General features: G+C 43.5%; 1 protein-coding gene across 2 annotated transcripts in view; it reads left to right on the top strand.

Annotated features, from left to right (window-relative positions):
- agap3 (ArfGAP with GTPase domain, ankyrin repeat and PH domain 3) overlaps positions 1 to 21,198 on the top strand; it is a 79,043-nt gene that overhangs the window by 42,394 nt on the left and 15,451 nt on the right. The window contains exons 12-16 of one of the 2 annotated variants that reach the window (XM_086042351.1): positions 1,145 to 1,276; positions 10,758 to 10,913; positions 18,853 to 19,007; positions 19,343 to 19,433; positions 20,426 to 20,648. In XM_086042351.1, coding sequence (XP_085898477.1) covers positions 1,145 to 1,276; positions 10,758 to 10,913; positions 18,853 to 19,007; positions 19,343 to 19,433; positions 20,426 to 20,648 — 757 coding nt within the window. Of the gene's footprint in view, positions 1 to 1,144; positions 1,295 to 10,757; positions 10,914 to 18,852; positions 19,008 to 19,342; positions 19,434 to 20,425; positions 20,649 to 21,198 lie in introns of both variants that reach the window. The other variant, XM_086042350.1, reaches the window with a different exon arrangement.

The raw sequence follows: 21,198 nt of genomic DNA, 5'->3' as shown, positions 1-21,198 counted from the left end.
GCTAATGTGTAATCATAAAATAAAAGGCCTCAATATGTGTACCTGGAACATAAAAAAATCCAATATTTACTAAATAAAGTGCGTATTTTTTTTTATTAAAGCTCTCATTAAATGTCACTTACCTATACATTAACATTCAAATGTAGTTAATTGTTTAGGCCTTTTTGGGGGCTAAAGACTAACAAATATTTGTACAGCCATGTGTTCTGTTGTAAACTCAAGTACTTTACAGTTTGCCAACACAACCAGCAAAACTTACACAACAGCACACTGTGGAAAGTTAGAAAAAATGTGCCTCAAGACACCACTTTTAGAAATCGACGCAAATTTAGCTGAGCATGTCCATTATATGTCGTTGCCCAAAATAGAACAGAAGTTGGCCATTTTCTTTTGAAGCGGCCATTTTGGATGAGTTCCAGTGCTCCTATTTTAACAAACATCTATAACCAGCCATGAGAAAATTGGTCCAAAATTGATTTAATTACTACAAATGTGTATTTTTGCCCAACTATGTATGCCAATGACATAGAGTAACAGGCAGAGCAATTAAATGTTCTTCCACAAAATAAACAACTTGTCTCCACTTTTCCTGACATTTTTGTTTTGGTGGCATTGGTGAGACGTGCCTCGGCTCAATCGAGGCTGGGAAACGGCGTCACGATTTGATGATCATTTTGAGGCTTCGCTATGGAAAAGCGGGAGCGAGGCGGCCTGTTCAACGCTGCTTGCAGCTTTAATTATTTTTCTTACTATTAATAAATGGCGAAGAGGTGTGAGTTTATGATGATTCTGGATGTGCCCGCGAGCTGGAGGAAGCACCCCACATGGTGCCGCTGAGCCCATGAATTAGTGAAGAGGCATCGGCGGCTCGCCTGATTGGAGGTTGGGAGGAGTGCGCCTGCTGACGCCAGCGCAGAGAGATGGATGTGGCAGTCAGAGGGTTGAGGCGAGATAATTAGCCTTCCGAGTGTATCTTGTTAATTAAGGCCTAATTAGAGGAGCTTTGTGTGTGTGTGCGCGCGCGTGCGGATATGTGAGCGTGCTCCTGCGGAAAAAAAAAAAAAACGCCCAACAACTTTTGACTGGTTTCTCTCGCTCACAAGTGCGCTAACTCGCCATGTTCTTGTCTTTGTCTTGTCGGCAGGCGCTCCGCACTCCAATAGCAGCACGTCCCTGCAGACCGGCGCGTCTTTGTTTGGCGGCAGCAAGGACGGAATGCACCAGCGTTCCTTCTCCATTTCCAGCGCCGACCAGTGGAATGACGCCATCAACACCAGTACGAGCAGCGCCGCCCGTAAGCAATGCATAAAGATAGGATAAGGTCGTATAAAGCAGCGGGGTGTGGGGGTGTTACTGGTTAGCATGCCCGCCGCACACTTTTCGGGTTCTTGGTTCAAATCCCGGCTCCAGATCGCATGTCCTCCCCACGCTCACGTCGACTTTCGTTGGATGCTCCGGCTGTCTTCCGCATTCCAAACACATGCGTCTTATGTTCAATGAAGGCTCTAAATTGCCCGTAGGTGTGAATGTGAGTGTGAATGATTGTTTGTTTATGTGTGACCGCCAATTGGCTGGTGCCTGGTCCAGAGTTTAACCCGCCTCTTGCCCAAAGTCAGCCGGGATAGGCTCCAGCTCATCCAAGACCCTAATGAGGACAATTTGGAAATCTATGACAAATTAAAAGTGGATAAATTGAGATCAGATTTGGATTAGTTTAAAATTGTTTCAAAATGAGAAAAACAATCAAATTAGTTTTAAAATAATTGGGTTAAGATGAGATCCTTTAGGCTGGGTACACACATTAGAGCAATCAGGCTTTTTTTGTCTTGATTTTGCCCCTGATGGCCCAAAATGTTCGCGTGTGGCGGGAAGTTGAGTTCTCCTGAGCTAGGCCTTGTCTACACGTAGATAGTAAATCCCAATTAAGCTCAAATACAGTTACAGTTAGATTGCGCAAATAGATTTAGATTAGGTTTGGAATAAATTAGGGATGTAATGATTAATCAAAAACAAAAACGATTTAAAATCAAGTCGCCCCAATGAATCGATTAATCGTTTCGATTAACCGAAAATTGAGTTGATTAAATTCATCTAGAAAATGATGATTTGAAAGGTTTTTTCATTCCAGATGCATAGCACATGTTGAGAGTGTAGAGCAAATGATGCTTTTGCCCCAAACATCATTGCGTATTGCGTTTGTGGATGGCTGCAGAACCACGAGCATGGTAGCAATTTTCAAAAAAATCGAATCGAAAATCGGGAACTGAAAATCGAATCGAATCGGGGCTTGAGTGAATCGTTACATCCCTAGAATAAATTAGCTGGTGACCAGCAGTAAACCATTTTTTTTTTTAAAAAAAGGAGTCAAATCTTGTTGAAATGGGTTTCTTTTTTGTAATGAATAATTATCGCAATACCTATTACATTGTCTATTCGATCTGCATGTTCACATGGCAACACGCAAATAAGAAATAAGGTCAGTTGAGGAGAAAAAGTCTGTAATCGTTCTATTCATTCACAGGGCGGCATATTAATGAGAATTCGGGCCACTTAAGGCGCGTTACGAGTGTTGCGAGGCTCATTTGGCTGATGAGCTGATCAGGCCTGCGATCATCTACGTGACCTTTTGAGCCCGTGCGGAGTCGAGTCGCACTGAAGGTTAACTTCCTGCCAACCTCGCCGTAGCGTCGGTGTCGACGACCGAAGTCAAATAATATATTCAGCGTGCGCGTCTTTGCCTTCCATCATCGACCCCCGTCCCCCCCCCCCCCATGCTTCTCTCTTCTCTTGCGGGGAGGAAAATGAATGTTTTTCGGGGGTACCATTCATCACCAGTTATTTCCCTCTCTTTGTGCTTGGCAGTAAAAAAGCACTTAAATGCACATCAACAGAATAACAGTCATTTCCATGCATGTTTGCACTCTGGTAGTTCTCATTAGATTGGCGGCGGCGACTCCCCCCGCCCTGACGCCACTCGAGTGCCCCCCCCCTCCTCCCTCCCCGCCCTCTCCCAGGGGCCGTGGCAGTTTAAAGAGCGCACTTTACGAGCGCCGCGGGAGGCCGGCTGCGAGGCCCTCGTCATCGCGGCGCACGAGCCCCGTTGCTCATTTGGAGGCGCAGCGCGATCACGTCTGCCTTGGACATCACAGCCATCACCCATCAGCAAGCACGCCCCGAGCACAATGACTTGAATTTACTGGCAAAAGTGTGCGTTGGCTGCAAGGTTATTTTAGTTATCGAAAACTAACGGATTAACTAAAACTATAATTGAAAAACAAAAACATTTGCGTTAAGAAAGTAAAATAAAAGCTAACTGAAAGTAAGTTTTACGTTTACAAAAGTAACTACAACTAACCAGCGTTAGTGTAGCAAAAATGTCCTTCGTTTCCATCTCTGGCAATGAATTTCATAGATGAGTGTTTGGGGTTGATTTTTAAATTGATTCATTTCAGTATTAGAGCACTGCCCTTAGCCGGAAGAAGGAAGGTCAAACAGTCGTCTGGGTGTTGTGGTCCTTTTAACTGCGTGTTGCCCAGAAGCGACGTCATCCAGAAGCAGCCAATAAAAAAGTGCCGCCAGATGACGTAGCTTTGAGGCGATGAGCCATTCGTGCGGCTCAATGGCTTCCCTGCTTTTGTCACTTAATTGAGTCCAAACCGCTGTGCTAGGTCACAACTCTCCTTTTTTGGTTCTTAAATGAAAATGTTTTTTTTAAAAACGAAGCGCTTTCAAAAAAACTAGAACTAATAAAAACAAAAAAACCTGCTCAGAAAACTAATTTTAAAAAAACACGTCTGGTCGCATTCATGGGCCACATTGCTAGTACTCGGTTTTTTTTGTAGACTTTGAAAGGTTCTGTACAAAGCGGCATTTTGAGTTGACTGGACAGTATTTTCTGTATGTTGAACCGTTGCTTCTGGGTCCATTAAATCTAGTTTCCACTTTATGTATGTTCAGGGTTAACCAATCCGATCACTATAATTAGCACCCGACACGAGTTTGAGTGATCAACATGAAATCGGAATTGAACAGCAAGTGTTGGCAGTTTTGGTTTTGGTCGTTTTGCAAATGATGCACGGTTCATTTTGTGCGCTGATTAAGGATACTTTTGAATATAAAAAAAAGTATAATTACAAAGGGCACATATGAAACTGTCGGGGTTCAGTACTTTCAATAAGGTTAAGAAGACCACAAAGATGATTGCTTATGATTATGGCCAAGTCTCATAAATATCATCAAACTTTAGTTGTCTTTGCTTTTTTGCCAATTTGTCATGGATACCTGCCTACTTGTGATTGGGGTGTCATTTGAGCAAATTCCCTTGTAGTTTGAGTAAGTGGAATTCGCCCATAGTGGATTTTGGCCTTGGACCCTTGAGACTTTTCCATGTTCATCCAATTTTGTGTTGATCTGTAAAATATGCGTCGGTGGCTGATTTTTCTCAACCTGTTTTTCATGGCAAATGTTCAAAATTATCATCGAACTCTGGAGCCGTGCTTTGCGCATGGCAAATTCTAAAAAGCTTTTCAGTTTAGCATCACCCATCTGTCTCCAAAAGCCGTTTCCCACTGGGGCTCGATTATACAAGTTCCTTTTACGTATTTGTCCTAAAACAAGCACCGGAATTCGGCCAAAATGACTTTTTGCGAATCAAAATGTCTCACTTCCTATTCAGTTTCAGGCAACTTTTTTCTGCGTACTGTTATAATACTTCAACCGAACTCTGTGTCGATGGTGAGAAAAAACTACAAATAAAAATAATGAACTGGCATTTGCTCCGTCCAAATTACATTCCATAGGCTAAAAGCTTAGCAATTTATCTTTCTATGATACCTGAGTTAGAGTTTGTCAAAGTATGAGCCTTGCAATGCATTCAAAATGGCTGCTCAGAATCAAAATGGCCGAATTTCTGTTCAATCTTGTCTTTCTAAACATGTCCGTCGATCAAACTGGTTTCAGTGGCAATTTTTTTCAGGCAGTGCGACTGAGTACATTTTGGGTGTCAAGTCCATGGCCCCAAAAAATACTTTGATATTTATACAAGGATTCACCCCAAAAAAAAAGTGAGTTTTCAAGCGTACGAAGGTCCTCAAAAGCAATATTTTGAGCCGGCTCTCATTAAATCGTGTAGCCATCCCAAATATTGTGGCCAGTGATCATAGACACTCTCAGAAAAGATGATTGAAATGCGTCGCCAGTCTTCCATCAAAACGCACCCTGTTCAACAATCAAAGGAGGGTGTTCCGCAGTGAAGGGTGCTCCTGTTGTGGACCTAAATGAAGCCCCGTCGCTCCATTATCCTTGGCGAAGGTTGCAGGTTAACACGAAAAGCGACGACAACGGCGGGATGCAAAAAAGCATCAGATTGATGATTCGGCCCAGAATGAATACGTCTTAGCCCGCGTAACCATTTCCATATTATTTAGAGAATGTGCTCATTTGTAAAGCTATTGTGCCAAGGCGGATGCACGCCTCGCAACAGCTCTTGAATATTGAGTGTAGATTTTTTTATTTATTTTTTATTTTTTTGATTAAATCCAGGCTCAATTTTTTTTTTAATACTGGTGCTCATAAGGGGCGCCAATCTTAATGCGCCGCATGCTTGTTTAGAGACCTTGTTACACTTCAATCTTTGGCAGTGAATTAAAAGCAAGAGGCTCAAAGCCACGTTGAAAATCTGCGTTCAATTTTTAAGCATTTCAGTCGAACGTCTTTCTTCCAGTTTCTCAACATAGCGGAAAGTAATATTAATCCGAAAGTCCAAAATATTGTGAGCAGCAAAGTTTCGAAAAGTCAATCTCTGTGCTCATGCTTACTTAAGTGATGTCCTGGCTGGTCCGCGAGCGCCTTGACCGAAATGCATGTTACGAACCATGATTTAAAGCTGCTTTTTTAAAAACTCAAATGATTGAATAATGTTACTTCATGTTTGATTGTTATTATTTTTTTTTAAATCAAGATCGTCAGTTGGCTTTCTGATTTCCTATAGACAGCAAAGATAGACTACAGATACCCTTTGCAATACAAACTCTTTTTTTTTTTTAAATCATACATGTTATAATGTGGCTTTTTCCCGCTGTGCGGCTATCAAAGTGATATTTATCTAGTTATCTAATTGGGGGAGGATTTCTTAAATTAACAATATTGTAGGGCACAGCAGCTTGGAAAAAAAGAAACAATATTTGTTTTTAGATCTGCTTAGGGGCAACCCACAATCACATTTCTAATTTTGGGAAATCTAAAGCACTGAGATTAACTTTGAAACTATTCATCTATTAATGGGTGCCTCCTGCACAGTTGTATCGATAGCATACAGAAGTATTAAGTTGCAAAATGAATGCACAGCCATTTTTTTTCCCTCAGCAGCGTGTTTTCCGCGACGGGCCTCCCGATGTGAAGGTGATGGCATGTTCGGGGGGTTTGATTTCGATGGCGGGCCGTAATGAAGTTTGACATTTAGTTTGGAGAGAGCAGCGGAGCGCTATCAGGCCTTGATTAGCACACTCTAATTGAGGATAATAAGGGGGAGGCGGTGATTGTTTCTAATTTTTGCCATTAATTGCAGCTGTTTGATTGAGGACAGGCAGGGCTGCCGTGTCAAGGGGCCTGGCGGAATCACAGCGTTCGTCGCACACAGCCTCTTGAATAACAATGAAATTACTTCTCCAGTTATGTATTTGCGATATGATCTTGCAGTTGTTGAGAAGTCAGAAATGAAGAGTTTTGAGAAAATATAGATTGGTTGTGGCTTATCGGTGCTCCGTAAATTGGGTACGCACATTGAGTCTTCAAATCGTCACCATTTTTAAAAAAAAAATGTAAATAATCCCACACTTAATGGGGTGAAAATTCGCAAGTGAGGGGTACTCGAGTTGACCGAGACAGCACATCACACACATACCAATATCTCCATAAACAATTGTTAGTTTCTTCCCCCAAACCATGCATGAAGCAGTACCAAGACTGGCCTGTGAGAGGCAGCATTGTGTCACACAGCATCCAGACTGCCAGAAAATACAAAGAAGTGTAGTAGAAGAAGTCGAAAATATGCTTGACATTTATGATTGTTAGCTCTCGACTGGTTTACAAGCATATTGGGCGGAATTCTTTTTTTTTTTTTTCACTCTGCATTCAATAATCAGGACTTTTTGTGACATGAATCGCAAGGGGCAAGACAATCCGCCTGAGCTAGAAATTAGCTAGCGACAACTAATAGTTCTTTGACTGAAGGCACGCTCTGACACTGTCGTACATTCATTTGAGTGTTTTGTACTCAAGGCCTAGCAATGTTTTCGTTCAAATCGTTACTGTAATTATGGCTTTACTACTTCTTTCACAAAGTTTAGCAGGATTCCACATTAACGGTGCGCCGCAGCCACATTGATTTGAACTGCAAAATAAGACTGTAAAGTAAATAAACCAGTTGTTTAAATAAATTGAATAGATTGGTCCACCTTCTGATCGTATCAGTGATCGGTTATTGTTTTTTTTTTTTTTTTTTTAAAGCCTACTTTTTACCGTGCTGTATGAACAGAACTGAATGAAACTCAAAACAAGCACTAACGCACACATATTTTACTCTAAGTTATCTTTGCCAACTGTCAGCATTCTGTTCTGTGCTGTGATTGGTCATTCTGCGTTCGCGGTGGCGTGGCTAATCAAACGCACAATCGTTTGCTTTCGCTGGGCCATATATGGCCCAGGGCGATATGTTGCTCAATCTTGTGTTCGAGGCTCAATCACAGGGTGAGGCATATCTCCATCTTTGTTTCAGGTAGAGGATGAGCAGACCCGGGGGTCATTTTCCACAACATTAGGGGCAGAAATTGATAATTAGAGGTGTTCACGCCTCTGTAAGAGCACCCCGCCCCTCGAGGCATAGCCTTCCCCTTTAACCTCAAGCGACATTAAACAAATGCTGGCTGTCACGTCAGTGGCGGGTTGCAGCTCCCGTCTCGCAGGCCCGCCATACGGCGCAGAGCCGGCAGGACAGACGTTAGCATCGGGAGGGAGGAGGAAGCCGAGGGTGGGAGGTTGTCGGTGGGAGGGGGGGGGGGGGGCATACGGAGGACCCCCGTGCCCCCAGCTGTCTGAGCCAGCTAATGACTCGTCTCAGGGGGGCTGTTGTAGGCGAGCAGGGAAATTGAAACAGACGCCTGGACCAGGATGTGCTACATGTGTGGCTGTGTGCTGCCATTCAAGACAACACCAGCAGCGCAGCTATGTTTATTAATGTGATGCAACGTCCCCTTTTTTAATCGCTTCTCAGGCTGAAACATTGTGATAACCTTTATAGATTTGATTTGTAATTGTTTAGTCTGAATGAGCGTTGGAGACAACTAAAGGGGATAGAGTGTTCCCCCATTATATCGCTTAAGAATGCCCCATTTAGTAATTATTCAAATAATAATCCCTTTGTCAATTTAAGAAAAAATATTTTTTTAATTTATTACAAGTGAGCTTCAAACACATCGCCACTCGAGTGAAGTGACAAAGAAAAAGAGCAAGAGTCGCTGATGCACTTTCAACCATTTAATGAACAGGGCAAACAGTCGGATACAAAATGAAAACACTCACAAGGTGCATGGAACTAGGCACGTGGTAAACAGTGCTTTTTATTTGTTAACATTCCATCCACAACCTCACCTAATGTAATTAGTGCATATTTGGCCCATTACAGTTATGAAATTTTGTCGAAAATTCGTAATTCTGCCGGAGTCATGTTCACTAATTTGAGTATGTGATTTGATGTGGTTTTTGCTGCAAGGACGTGAGGGGCCCCCGCGCAGCAGCACCCCCCCCCCCCCCCAGGAATTTCAAAAATATGTATTTTCTGTATAATTGATAGAAAATTACTGTCCCATGTCAAGCACAGTCCACCGTGACCTGTCATCTGCACAAAAACCGCCGCCAAATGTTCCTACAATCCAATTTCCTCACCTTAAATCCAGTCTCAGGTGTTGCCTCCAACACCTTTGCCCACTTCCAAACAAAGCAACCACGGGCCTCCTCATCTCAAGTTTCCCCCACCGCCACCATCACGCTCCCATTCCTCGACGTTCGCATCTTCAATCCCCCGCTGAGCCCATCCCACTCCTCCAACACAGCCCCATCTCCCTAAAGGTAATGACTGAATTAGGCCTAATGTTGTACACTGGCTAATGGCGCCGCGCTGCACATTACGGCATGTGCAACTGGCAACGACAACAGCAATAATCCCCGAGCCTTCTTGTCCTCCTGCACTCGGCCCCCGGGGGCTGGGACGGCGCTCAGGGAAATGAATGGAGTTTGCCACACTACAATGAGCTTTTGATGGGAGACAATAGAGGAGGCTGCCAGCACCACACAGGGTGGTAAGAGGAGAGCAATATGGGGCCCATCTACCGACCGGCCCTCCCTCCTTCCCTGCTTCCCTCGGGCCCCTCTACACCCCCTCACCCCGCCACCCTCCTCTCCCAGATTCATAATGGCATCCGGAGGGGAAGGAGAAGGGAAAGTGATGTCAAATGCCAGGAAATCAGACGGATGGCGAGCTGACAACCCCCTCCCGTTGTCCCATCCCTCTCTCCCTTTGCCCAACGGTAGCACAGGTTAATATCACATTTATAAAATCACTTACAAGAAACAAAGCTGCCTCTTTGCACCCCCGCCGCAACGTCACTCTCAGACAGTCATATAGTTTTGCCGGAGGCCAATTTAGGTGTCCATTTGTCCACTGATGGCCCCCGTATCTGTCTTTCGCTCTGCGGAAAGCAACAGCACAGTTACTGGAGTAACCATTTCCTGTCTGCTTTTACGCACATTTCTCATGCATATGAGGTTTAGTCAGGCATTCAAATAGTTGCGCAATTTAGGGAGCAAACAAGTGACTCAATTTGTTGTCTGAGCTTTATTGACTCTTGGAAGTCCTGAATTGTTTCCTTGGCAACAGATGATGAGCCCAGTCCATGTTGTTAAGGTCGTATTACTGGCTCTTGAGGGCTACAATGGCTCATCACTGGGGTGGTGCTTTTTGTATCCTTGGTTTTACTAGCCCCGGAGAAGCTACAAATAGTTACAATGGAGTTCAGCGATCACTCGGAGAGGGTACGCGATGTTGTTATTGTGGATTGTATGGCACGGGTGCGCGGATTGCATCGTCTAAGGTCTTCTGACGAAATTTTACTCAACTTTGAGCTGCCTTGTGATGACAATTATTTACATGTAGTTGGAACGTGCTCACAATAACCTTGGATAAGGAACCACATGTTGCTTCATCAAGTCTCAAGACATTATTAGCTGACATTCGGCAACGTGTTCTGCTAAATTCCCATTAAACGGTGCCAGCTAGGTACCTTATGTGTATCTGTATCATATGGTTGACGTAAACCACTAGTTGTCGCTCATTGGGGTAATAGATTCAACATTTGAGATACACCGATAAAAATGCTAACCTGACTGTCATTATGTAATACTTAACATATTTACCAGTTAAGTACGATGACATTAAAAACAATAATAAACATGGCATCACTGATGCACTGCAGACATATTAACTGTCATAGAAGAACTTAAAGATATATTTTCTAGCAATTTCAAATTCAAATATGATTATCCAAATTGTACATCATTAGATGCATTTGTACATCAAAAATTAGTCAAAATTAATAGTATTCACTGTTGAAACTCAGCCTCTGATGTGGCCTGTGCTGAAAACGGGTTGGATACCCCTGCTCTATATGAAAAGTAACGCTTTCTTTTTTTTCTCCCGCCCTCAGCCAACGGAACGAGCGACCCGGCCAGTTGCAGTGCGGGCAGCGCTACGAGTCCTAAGCTTGATCCTCCTCCCTCGCCGCACGCCAACCGCAAGAAACACAGACGGAAAAAGAGCACGGGCATCACCAAGCCTGACGGTCTAGCTGCGGGAAATGAAGGTAGGAAAGATGGGAGACACCCAAGGCATGCCTCGAAGCCTCTCAGAGTATGGGTTGATTCACGTTCATGATTGCTCTTGCCTAAATGATGCCCAAACTTTGATTGTAATATTGCAAGCTGGAGTTTGGTCGTTGGCGGCTGATTTAATCAGTGGCTGAATGGTTGCCCATAAAAGGGCATGGAGGCGCGTTGCCATTACGTCCTCAAAGTTGGGTTACCATGGTGTGAACTGCCCCGTCCAGAAGCCGCAGCCCATCTCGGCGGGGGATTGTCAGCCCGACTCTTCGCCCAATTAATAATGATCCCGCCGCACAAATGATGAATGGAGCGCTCTAATTGGATGGCATTGTGGAAACACTCAGACGCATCTCAGAGGCCATAAAACTGATGTCAGACGAACGGCGTGATCAATCAACAAGATGGATACGCTGGAAAAAGGACAACAATGGCGTTGACGCCTCCTAAATGATGCTTAGCATTTATAAGCATTACACATGAAAAAAAAGGAAAAAGAAAAAAAAAATCCTGGCCTTTTGACAGCTGCTCTTTAAGGTTTGAATGACTCTGTTGACCACAGAGGCCAGAGTGATCATCATCACTAAATAGTCCAGTGCTTTTATGTTCAATGTGGCGAGGTCACCATCAACAATAGCCTTTTCACACGAAGATCCTGCAAAAAAAAAAGTCTGCCGTTGATAGAGTACTGCAACTGTAAGCACTTTCACACAGTAACACAGCATACTTATCAGAAGGCGACAGTTGCTTTCAACACAAAAAGGCGGGAGAAATGATCTTCAGGTGTCAACTTTGCATAGCTGTCCCACCATCTAACTTCTCTGTCTCTAATATAGAAAAGCATAGGAAGTAGTCGAAAAAATGCCGCCTTTTACAGCTGGTTAACATTAACTACCTCCAAAGAGGGGAAATGTCCAGGTCAACTTTGTATTCATTTTTATACAACAACAGCAAAGAAAATAACACAGAAAATGACGCCTTTTACAGGTAGTGTTAAAGGAGTTGTGATGCTACCTCCAAAGACAAAAAAAAGGTCCACGTCAGCTTTGTACCCCCAATTCGGATTCAAAGGTGGCAATCCAGGTCTAGAAAGTGAAACCCTGCCACTGTTTGGTGCCGAGCATCTGTGGCTCAAACTGTCACAGGGTTTTACTTTCTGGACCTGGATTCGCCACCTCTGTTGGTTTCTGCAGAACACCACAGGAAATGCATGTAGTCCCAGAATATGTCCAGATCGGGGTTTTTTTTAGGCCCTTTCTCATTCTGAGGCCATTCATCGAGAGACTAATACAGACAATAGGTGATAAAATGCTACCTTTTACAGGATGTGTTAAAGTGAAATGATGATCAGGCAGGTCAACTTTGAATGTCCCACTTTGATTGCTAAATTAATCGGTTTGTGTATGGCAGTGAATATTGTCATTCATACAGGTCATTGTGTCCTCAGGACATTGAATCTTTTGCAAATGGTCTGTTCAGGTTGTCTTGGAACACGTTTCGAGACTCATTCCTCTGTGATGCTATCGCCAAGGGTGAACCGAGTAGACTTTTTACCCCGATTCCAGTTTTTAACCCCATTACAGTGCCATTTCTAGAGAACAACACAGGAACAGGAACACAGGAGAAAATGTTTGGAAATCATCACTTTCAACGCTTGTCTAATTGCACTACAGTTGGGATTTGCATGCTAGCCACTTTTCAAGCTCTCTTTAGTAGCAACCTCGCTAGTCCGGAAAGCAATTTTATCTAAGCAATGTGGACAATAATCACTGCAACTCTCTCAAAATATTCTCAAGTATCATTACCAAGTACTTTGGATGCATTTGTTTACCATGTGACTCCTCTCACATTTGCCTCCACACATTGGACACGCTGGTTAATATCCTGCACTCCTCCATGTAATGAACTTCTCATGTGCTTAAAGAATGATGCAGGACGCACGGCGGGACAAGTGACAGCCCGTAATGCGTTTCTCAGCAGCCGCCAACGATATCGTCCAATGAGCTACCCCACCATAAACTTTGCTGGGAGTCGATGGCCGATAAAGAGTTGCGTTCTCGTTGATGAATGCGCAGTGTCAGCGAACATCATTAATGTGTCTCTACTTGGGAAAAAAAAAAAATGTGGCACTTGAATGGAAGAATGTTGGGCAGCATTCTGGAAGAAGCTATGATCATCATAGTAATGACAATGGAAATGCAAAAAGGCCAAGTCTTTTTTTAAAGGTGAAGTCAACCCCAACATTTTCATTCAACAGGAAGTGACAAAACGGCCACCCCCCTGAGATGGATTTTGCTGCTTAATTCATATTCCAAAAACACTATATTAATATGAATGCCATCTTTGGACTGGTGGAGGTACATAGAACATATTATTGTCAAGAACATTTTTGGGTTGACTTCCCCTTTAATACAATTTAAGTGAAAGAGGCATTTAAAAATAAAAGACTGTTTTGGACTGAATCACCAAGAACGTACAAAACTAATGAGTTACAAAGCGGACCAAACCTGTATCCGAATCAAATTCACATTTTTGCATATTGAATAAAGGGATGGAAATTAAAACGTTTTTTATCCGATTCATCAATTAATCGACAATATTAATTGATTATTTGAACTAGCGTAATTATAGAGTTGCCTATTTCAGGCAGGTACTCATTTGTTTTAAAGAAAACTTGGGAACTTGTGTGATATATTTTCACAATTTTAAACTGTCCCTAGCTCTCATAATAATCGATAAGGCTGACTTTAACATGACGACAATGGGCGGAGCTCGGGAGTTGTGAAGAAGTGAGTGTCTACTCAATGTTGCAAACGTAGGGACTTTCTCTCAGTATTTAGCAACTGTTCTGACCCCTGCAGCATTTGTTTTTCAAAAAAAAAAGTGATGAGCAATAACTTGTGGAGTACTCCGAGACTTCCTCCAGAGTAGATGTTTACCCCGCCGCATCTAGACTGCAAACGACTGGTGCTTGATGATGCCTTTATTGGGCGGAAACAGATTAGAACATGCCTTCGAAAGTTAGTCGTTAGCAAGTTGAGAGCACTGGAAGTCCTGAAGTCAGTCCGCACTTCACCAAACTGGTGTAAAGTTTCTCAGGTGAAAGAGATTCAACTTAATCAAGTGTGCAAATGTCCTGCACCTCAGCATAGCAAGGGTTAACATCCTCTGGAGTCCAGCTGAGGATTAGGAGATGGAGCTTTAACTGCCTGCGCTAATGGCGGGTGTTTATCTCAATACTTTGTTTTTTGTCGCTCCCCGACTCGCTCTCATTTCCCAAAGCTGTCCCCGGAGCCCGCGCTCTCGTAATGACTTCCTGCGCACCACGCACCCGACGGAGGGAAGGAAATAACAAGATTGTCATTTGGGGCTGCCCACAGACGCGCCTTTAATTGGCCGCCGCTCTCATCGGGCTCTGTTGTTAAACGCGCTAGCTATTAGCGGTAGCGGCGCTGATTTCATGTGTTTGTTTATTGTACTATTGGCTGGTGGTGGTGTGCAGAGGTGTGTGTCAGATAGATAGCGAGAGCTCTCTCTCTCTCTCTCTCTCTCTCTCTCTCTCTCTCTCTCTCTCTCCATCTCTCTCCATCTCTCTCTCTCTCGCTCTGTCTGAGTTGGGTCGTGGTTCCCCCCCGGGGGGCTCCTGTCGCAGTAATGGCCTGCTCCTGATTGCTCTGATACAGGTTAGGAATATTGGCTTTAATGATGTGTAAAATGAGCAAGCAGTGCTGCTGACATTTACAGATGGGCGCCGCCTTGGCCTGTTCTTCCCAACTGCTCATTAATTCACGGGGAATGGCGAGCACTTCTTTAAGTGACTGCCTGACGCGTGCGGCGGCGTGCGACACGAGGCGCCAAACAATAGCTCACCTTTCGCCCCCTCCGAGCGGCGTCTCCACCGAGTGTTCACACAAATGGATTTGAAGAAGAAAAAAAAAAGAAAGAAGAGGAGGTCCTCAAGGCTAAAGACTGTTGCTAAGTCCTTTGTAAGGTTTTGTCACACCGGTCTCCGGAGAGGCCCGCGTACAATAGAGAACTCAGCTGGGCTCGCATCGGCGCCCTGAGGTGCTAATCTGGTCCACAGGTGCTGTCACTGTCCTCATTTCTTTCGGCGTGACAAAGGAGCCTGCACTCTAAATGTTCTGAGCGCAGTTGTCTCTTATTTTTGTTCCTTGTCCATAGATTACGCTGCACTTAGTTTACATTTGATGGCACTGAATGTGCTTCGCACAACCAAAAGCTGAACACCTAAGATCATTCACAAACAAGTTAAAGACATGCAAAGGCAAAGCAAAAAGAACAAGAATTAATAAAAGAACGTGCATTGACAACAATTAAAACACAATTACAACAAAAAGTGTCATTTTTAACCTGGATTTCATTTAGACTCACAGATGACTTCACTTCTATTGCCATCTTATTCCTCTTGTGTGCAGCATAACAGCTAAATGCCGCTTCACCAAGTCTGCTTTGAAACCTGGGCTCCACTAATTGACCCAAGTCCGCAGATCTCAGGGTCGTAAACGGGTTTACATTCAGTTCGCTTTTCTTTAATTTATTCAGGACCCACCCCATTCAGTGATTCCTAGACGAACAACAGCTGCAGCATTCTGAATGATGCAAGTCAGAAGATGCCTTGGTCTATCACCAACCTTCAGTAACACAATATATAATTATATATTAATGAAGCAATTTACATAGTCAATTTACATAGTCAATTTTCCAAAAGACCGCTTTAATGTGTCTTTTCCAACAGACATTTTAACCATATCTCATGTATTTCATATGACCATATGCCATCGAACATACATACAAACTTCCTTCTTTCCCGGAAGAACTTGAGAAAGTTCCCAAGCAGATTTATGATCCATGTAAATGCCGGACGATGTTTATCTTCTTCCGCTGCTCCTTCTTTGTCGGCGCGCAGCCATTACGCTCTTAACTTCCCTTTTTATTACGGCATGTTAATTAAGGAAAATCATATTTAGCGCATCACTCACCGGCTGGCTTTCGGTCGCGCGCACTCTCTTGGCGTTAATTTATTTGTAATCGTCAGGAACTTGTTGATGGAGGGCTGGCGGATAAACACGGTCAACAGGTTAATGCTCAGCATAATGTGATGAGGTGATTGTTCCAGGATGCCACCTGCAACCGCGCAGTAATAACAGAAGCTCTAATGGCCTCTTCACAGGCTCCTCATTGCAGGTTGCCTGTAAAGCTCGCAGCGATTCAAGCTTTAGGCGCATTGTTCATGCTAAGATTTAGTGTGCCAGAGATGAAGAAGAAAAAAAAAAAAAAAACACTTGCAAGCAGCTGGATTACTTTGCAGTGCAATTGTCACACTGGAGGGAATAACATGTATTATACTGTTTATTAAACTTCACCAATTTTTTTTCAATGTGAGAGACCCCGAACATGGCAAGGGGAAAATCTGCAAGTGTGTTCTTACTGGTTTTATAGTGTATAGTAGTAGTAGAAGTATGTAGTATGTAGTGTGTGTACTATCACCAGCACCGCTTTGACTTCCACTGGGGTCTGTAGGTCCGTGGCCAGTGAATCGTCACCCTCGCCTTTGCTCCCGCTAGCTCTTGCTAGTCGCTCTTGCTAGCCTCTATTGCTAGCCTCTCTTGCTAGCCTTTCTTGCTAGCTGCTTCCACTGCTAACTGGATCTCCAGGAAGCACTTGTCATCGCTCTCCTGGCTGCTCGCTCGCTCACTTTTTCTTAAGACCATCAAGTTTTAATAATAATAATAGTAATAATAATGATATGTACTATATACTAATACATTTAGAATTATTTTTTAATTAAGGGTGAGGCTCAGCAACAGGTGGATTTTTTTTTTTCTGAAACCTCATAGCTATTAATGACAACGCATTGTAAAATCCATACTGCGCAAGCTTTAAACTTACTGTAAAAACAAAAAAATGGCTCAAATCTCAAAAACCTGATGTGCTAGAAAAAAGTACGGACGAATAGAATAAGTTAAGCTAACTGTTAGCTTGTCTGGTAACTATATCGCATTTGTAATGTCCTCCTTGTCATTTTTATGATGGTGGTGTCGTGGTTTGTGTCTAGCAACAGCTTGAGATCACCTCCTAATTAGCTATCGTTCAGTTTCATGTCACAATCACGGAGGCAGTAGATTGACTAAAATAATTTGTGATGGGAAATATAGAACAGACTTAACATTATTACCCTTACTATTGTTTGAGCTGATACGGGTAGAAAATCACGTTTAACGCACCCCACTCGACAGAATAAGCGCACAGTAAAGTCTTTTTCAGACAACCGACAATCGAGCCTTTGCTGCCATTGATCTGATGGAGGGAGAAAAAAAAATGCTCGAACTCCATTGTTGGTCTGTGTGTACCCCGCTTTAAATATGAGCTTCTTACGTGGCTACAGTTACAAGAGTGTGTTCGTGTGCATGGCGAATTAGATTTGTTTTCCATTCTCTGCTCATCAGTTTAGGAAGTCAGCCATCCACGGCATTTTTAATCTCCATAATGAAAGTCTTTTAATGCCTCCAATTTATTGCCTGGGCAGCCAACAGAGTAATTAGCTTTGTATTGGGTTCTTTTCTTTAAAAGATGTAAAAAGGAGTAAAACAGCATTTGAGTCTGGGAATAGCAAGTTACATTGGAGCTTCTAAATTTGAACACAATTCTCAAACAACACCTCTGTTTCTTTTCATATTTCGAAGCATGTTGCGGAGAAAGGAATAATATTCATACCCAAAGCCCCTACTAGTTATTTCTAGTGACAGCCCCCCCGTTAATACCTCCCCTCTTGTAACTCTAAATAAAGAGGCTCTGCGAGGCTCGGATCAATTCTCGTGACCTGTAGTCGATTGCGCAAACGGAATCAGATAATTGAAGTCGGTGTGGAGCTAATTGGATTATTGCTTCTGCCACGGCGCTACATTACGAGCATCCGTCACACACCTGTCATTTAACAGCCTCGTCACAGCGCCCGGGAGCCGCCATTGATTACAAAGCACGATTGGTGTCAATTAGCAAGTCGTACAGAGTTAATTTCAAGTGAATGGATTATGCTACAGGTCTAATAAATATGCTTTGACTCGCGATATCAAATTTGTCATGAAAACTGTGGTGGAATTTCTGAAATATAGAAATAATCACTCGAGAAATGTTATGCCACGGCTATGTTTACCTGTTCACATTAAAGTTACGTGTTGTTGTTGGCATAACAATCAGACACCTGAGTATGGGGAAGACAAGACGGTTACCCGTTGTCTATGTATGTCAAGGCTACGTGTGGCATATTATAGCTAACTGAGCCCGACTCACCGTTTCATGAAATCAAAACAATCCGTCTTGAAGCTGTGTGGCATAACATCCAAACATCTGTGCATATTGTCGAGTCTAGAACACAGGACAGTAACGTGTCTATGTGAGCTTGGAACAATACTCATTATTAAGACATCATAAAGGGAAACCAATGCAATGAATATAATGTGCAATTACCAAAACAAAGTGCACTGCACCTTGTGGCTCATTTCCCCCGAGCGTCGACTCGCTTTATGCAAACGAGGCCACTCTTTACATTGACATAATTAGGTAATTACAAATCATTTGGCGACAAGCTGACGCGAGTGTGTGCGCGCAGCTGTGCGACACAATGTACAGGATGCTGTTAAGGAACGGCGGCATGTGTCGCAACATTTGTTGTGTCCAGACCAAGGGCATTAGTCTCATTTTGATTGAGGGGCACCATATTTGGGGGGTGTTAACTTCCCCATGACATTTGTGTTTGATTTTATTTTGCAGCAAAATGTTTGTGTGGCGAGTAATAGTAATTGTCATTTAGTTACAAACGCTAACCACCAGTGCTCCGTGCTCCTCGAAAGTCACTTCCTGTTAACTTTGATTACAAATGTTTTTTGGTTTTTTTTTAATCAGAACAAGAAGATTCCTTTGAGTTCATCATCGTATCGCTGACGGGTCAGACGTGGAACTTTGAGGCATCCACGTACGAGGAGCGCGAGCTCTGGGTACAGGCCATCGAGAGTCAAATCTTCGCCAGCCTGCAGTCGTGTGAGAGTATCAAAAATAAGGTACTTTACACCGTCTGCCACTTTCTTTTCATTTTTTTCCCCCCTCTTTCATTTTCTCTCCAAACTCCATTGCCCCCCCCCCCTTCCTCCTCCTCCTCCTCCTCATGCTGTCACACATGCGAGGCTGTCAGACAGGTGCGCAGCAGTGTTGTCTTATTGCAAGTGACAGGCATCACAGACAGAAGCCGGCTCGTGTCAGCAAGCCTCATTTTCATATTTTATTTTCTCGGAGTCTCCTTTATACTCTGCCTGCGTGACCGTGCTCCATTTATAACCGTTGTCCTTCTCCTCCGCCGATTAGTTCGCCGCGGCTCATTCCTTCTCTTTCGCCGCAGTCTCGATTAGGCAGCCAGAGCGACGCCATGGCCATCCAGTCCATACGCAACGTGAGGGGCAACAGCTTCTGCGTGGACTGCGATGCAGCAAGTGAGTAGATTTGGTTCGCATCAAAGTTCAACTACACTTGCCGGACACTTCATTAGGTACAATTTCAGGAGATTTCTGCCTTCCTGGTGATTACAATGCCACATTTTGATAGGTATTTATTTGAAAAATTGCTTGATTGTCCCCAGTTCCAATGTAATGCCTATATTTTATAGTTTTGGATTATATTTTCTTTCTGGGGGGGGTCAATAAATATCCATGTGACAAGCATCCCATGTGACTGTCTTTTACACTGACAGAACAAAAGTTACATGCGCAGACGCACAAACTACACATGAATGTATAAATAGCAGCCAGGGGAAAAACAGAAGTAATAAATATTTACACGGGGTGGGGATTCAGACCTACCACAAATTTATCATTTATAATTAGAACGAATTAATTCATAATGAAAGTACATATACCACACACTGTGATCCCAAAACTGTTTAATATCATTACAAACTCAATTTATAATATTCTCTGTAAAATATAAATGGCTTACAGATGATTTGTTTTAGGAAAAACACGCATGTAATATGCAGCAAAGATGCTCCTGAATTTCCTCTAACAACCCAGACTAAACTTAGCTCTTCCCAGACATACAAAGGTTGTCTCTCAGTCAAGATGTATCTCTTCAACTTACATCCTTGACGCTGGTACTTCCATGTATTATTTTCCTATTACATAGTGCTTTGGCGCCATCTTGTGGTAACGTTGGGCGTTTCAGAGCAAACACAAAAAAAAACCAAACATGAAAAGGTGAGTTTTTCAGCAAATAGCGACGGATAAATTCCACCAAAAAAAATTGAGAATACTTCACACAGGAAGGCCAGATCCTAGATTCAAACCCAGAACCTCAGAACTGCGAGACAGACTCGCCTACTGGAAACATAAAAAAAAACAAAAAACAAAAGGACCGTAACATTGTAACAAGTGCAAGTTCGTACGGTGACGCTTCTTCTGTTTTTTTCATTGTGCGTCACACCGTGCAGATCCCGACTGGGCCAGTCTGAACCTGGGCGCCCTGATGTGCATCGAGTGCTCGGGCATCCACAGGAACCTGGGCACCCACCTGTCGCGCGTGCGCTCCTTGGACCTGGACGACTGGCCCGTGGAGCTCAGCATGGTGATGACGGCCATCGGCAACGCCATGGCCAACGGCATTTGGGAGGGCGCCCTGGAGGGATACAGCAGGCCGGCCAGCGACAGCACCAGGTGATAGCCGCAGTCAAATGCGGCATTTACAATTGGTCATCTACAGCTCTAGCACAACAAAGCGCACAATTGTATCTGGAACATGCTGCCATTATTTCTTTAGAACAATATACAAGCAGTATCTGCTTCTTTCATTTGGACCAATTTGTGCCTTATTTTCCAGTTAATTCATTTATCTCCTAACTTTCCCTTCATTTGCTCGACGACCATAATTCACGCTGAGCATAGCGAGTGTGACATCATTTAGCAGCTCACTGCTAAATGTGTTGACTAACTCCAAATCCATTAAGTTCCTCACTTGACATGCAAGTGTTAATCCGGGGGAAATATTTTTATTTTTTTTTAAAAACCGGCCCACCATAAGCTCCTCTGTTAAGACGCGCAAGGTGGAGGATTGTTTATCTCGCAGTGACAGGTAAGGCATGGTGTCCCAGGCTGACTAATGGCCTGCTGTGTGGCGGTGCAGGTAATTAAGCACACCATTATGGTTAAAGCCTAACCCCGAGAGCCGGACCCTCGGGCCCCGAGAGGCCCCGTCACATATCCATCA

The sequence above is a fragment of the Filicampus tigris genome, chromosome 10 (assembly GCF_054856515.1).
Source record: "Filicampus tigris isolate MCC_2025a chromosome 10, RoL_Ftig_1.0, whole genome shotgun sequence".
In the NCBI taxonomy this organism is placed as follows: Eukaryota; Metazoa; Chordata; class Actinopteri; order Syngnathiformes; family Syngnathidae; genus Filicampus; species Filicampus tigris.
Note: the sequence above shows the minus strand (reverse complement) of the source record. Positions and strands in the feature narration are given on the sequence as shown.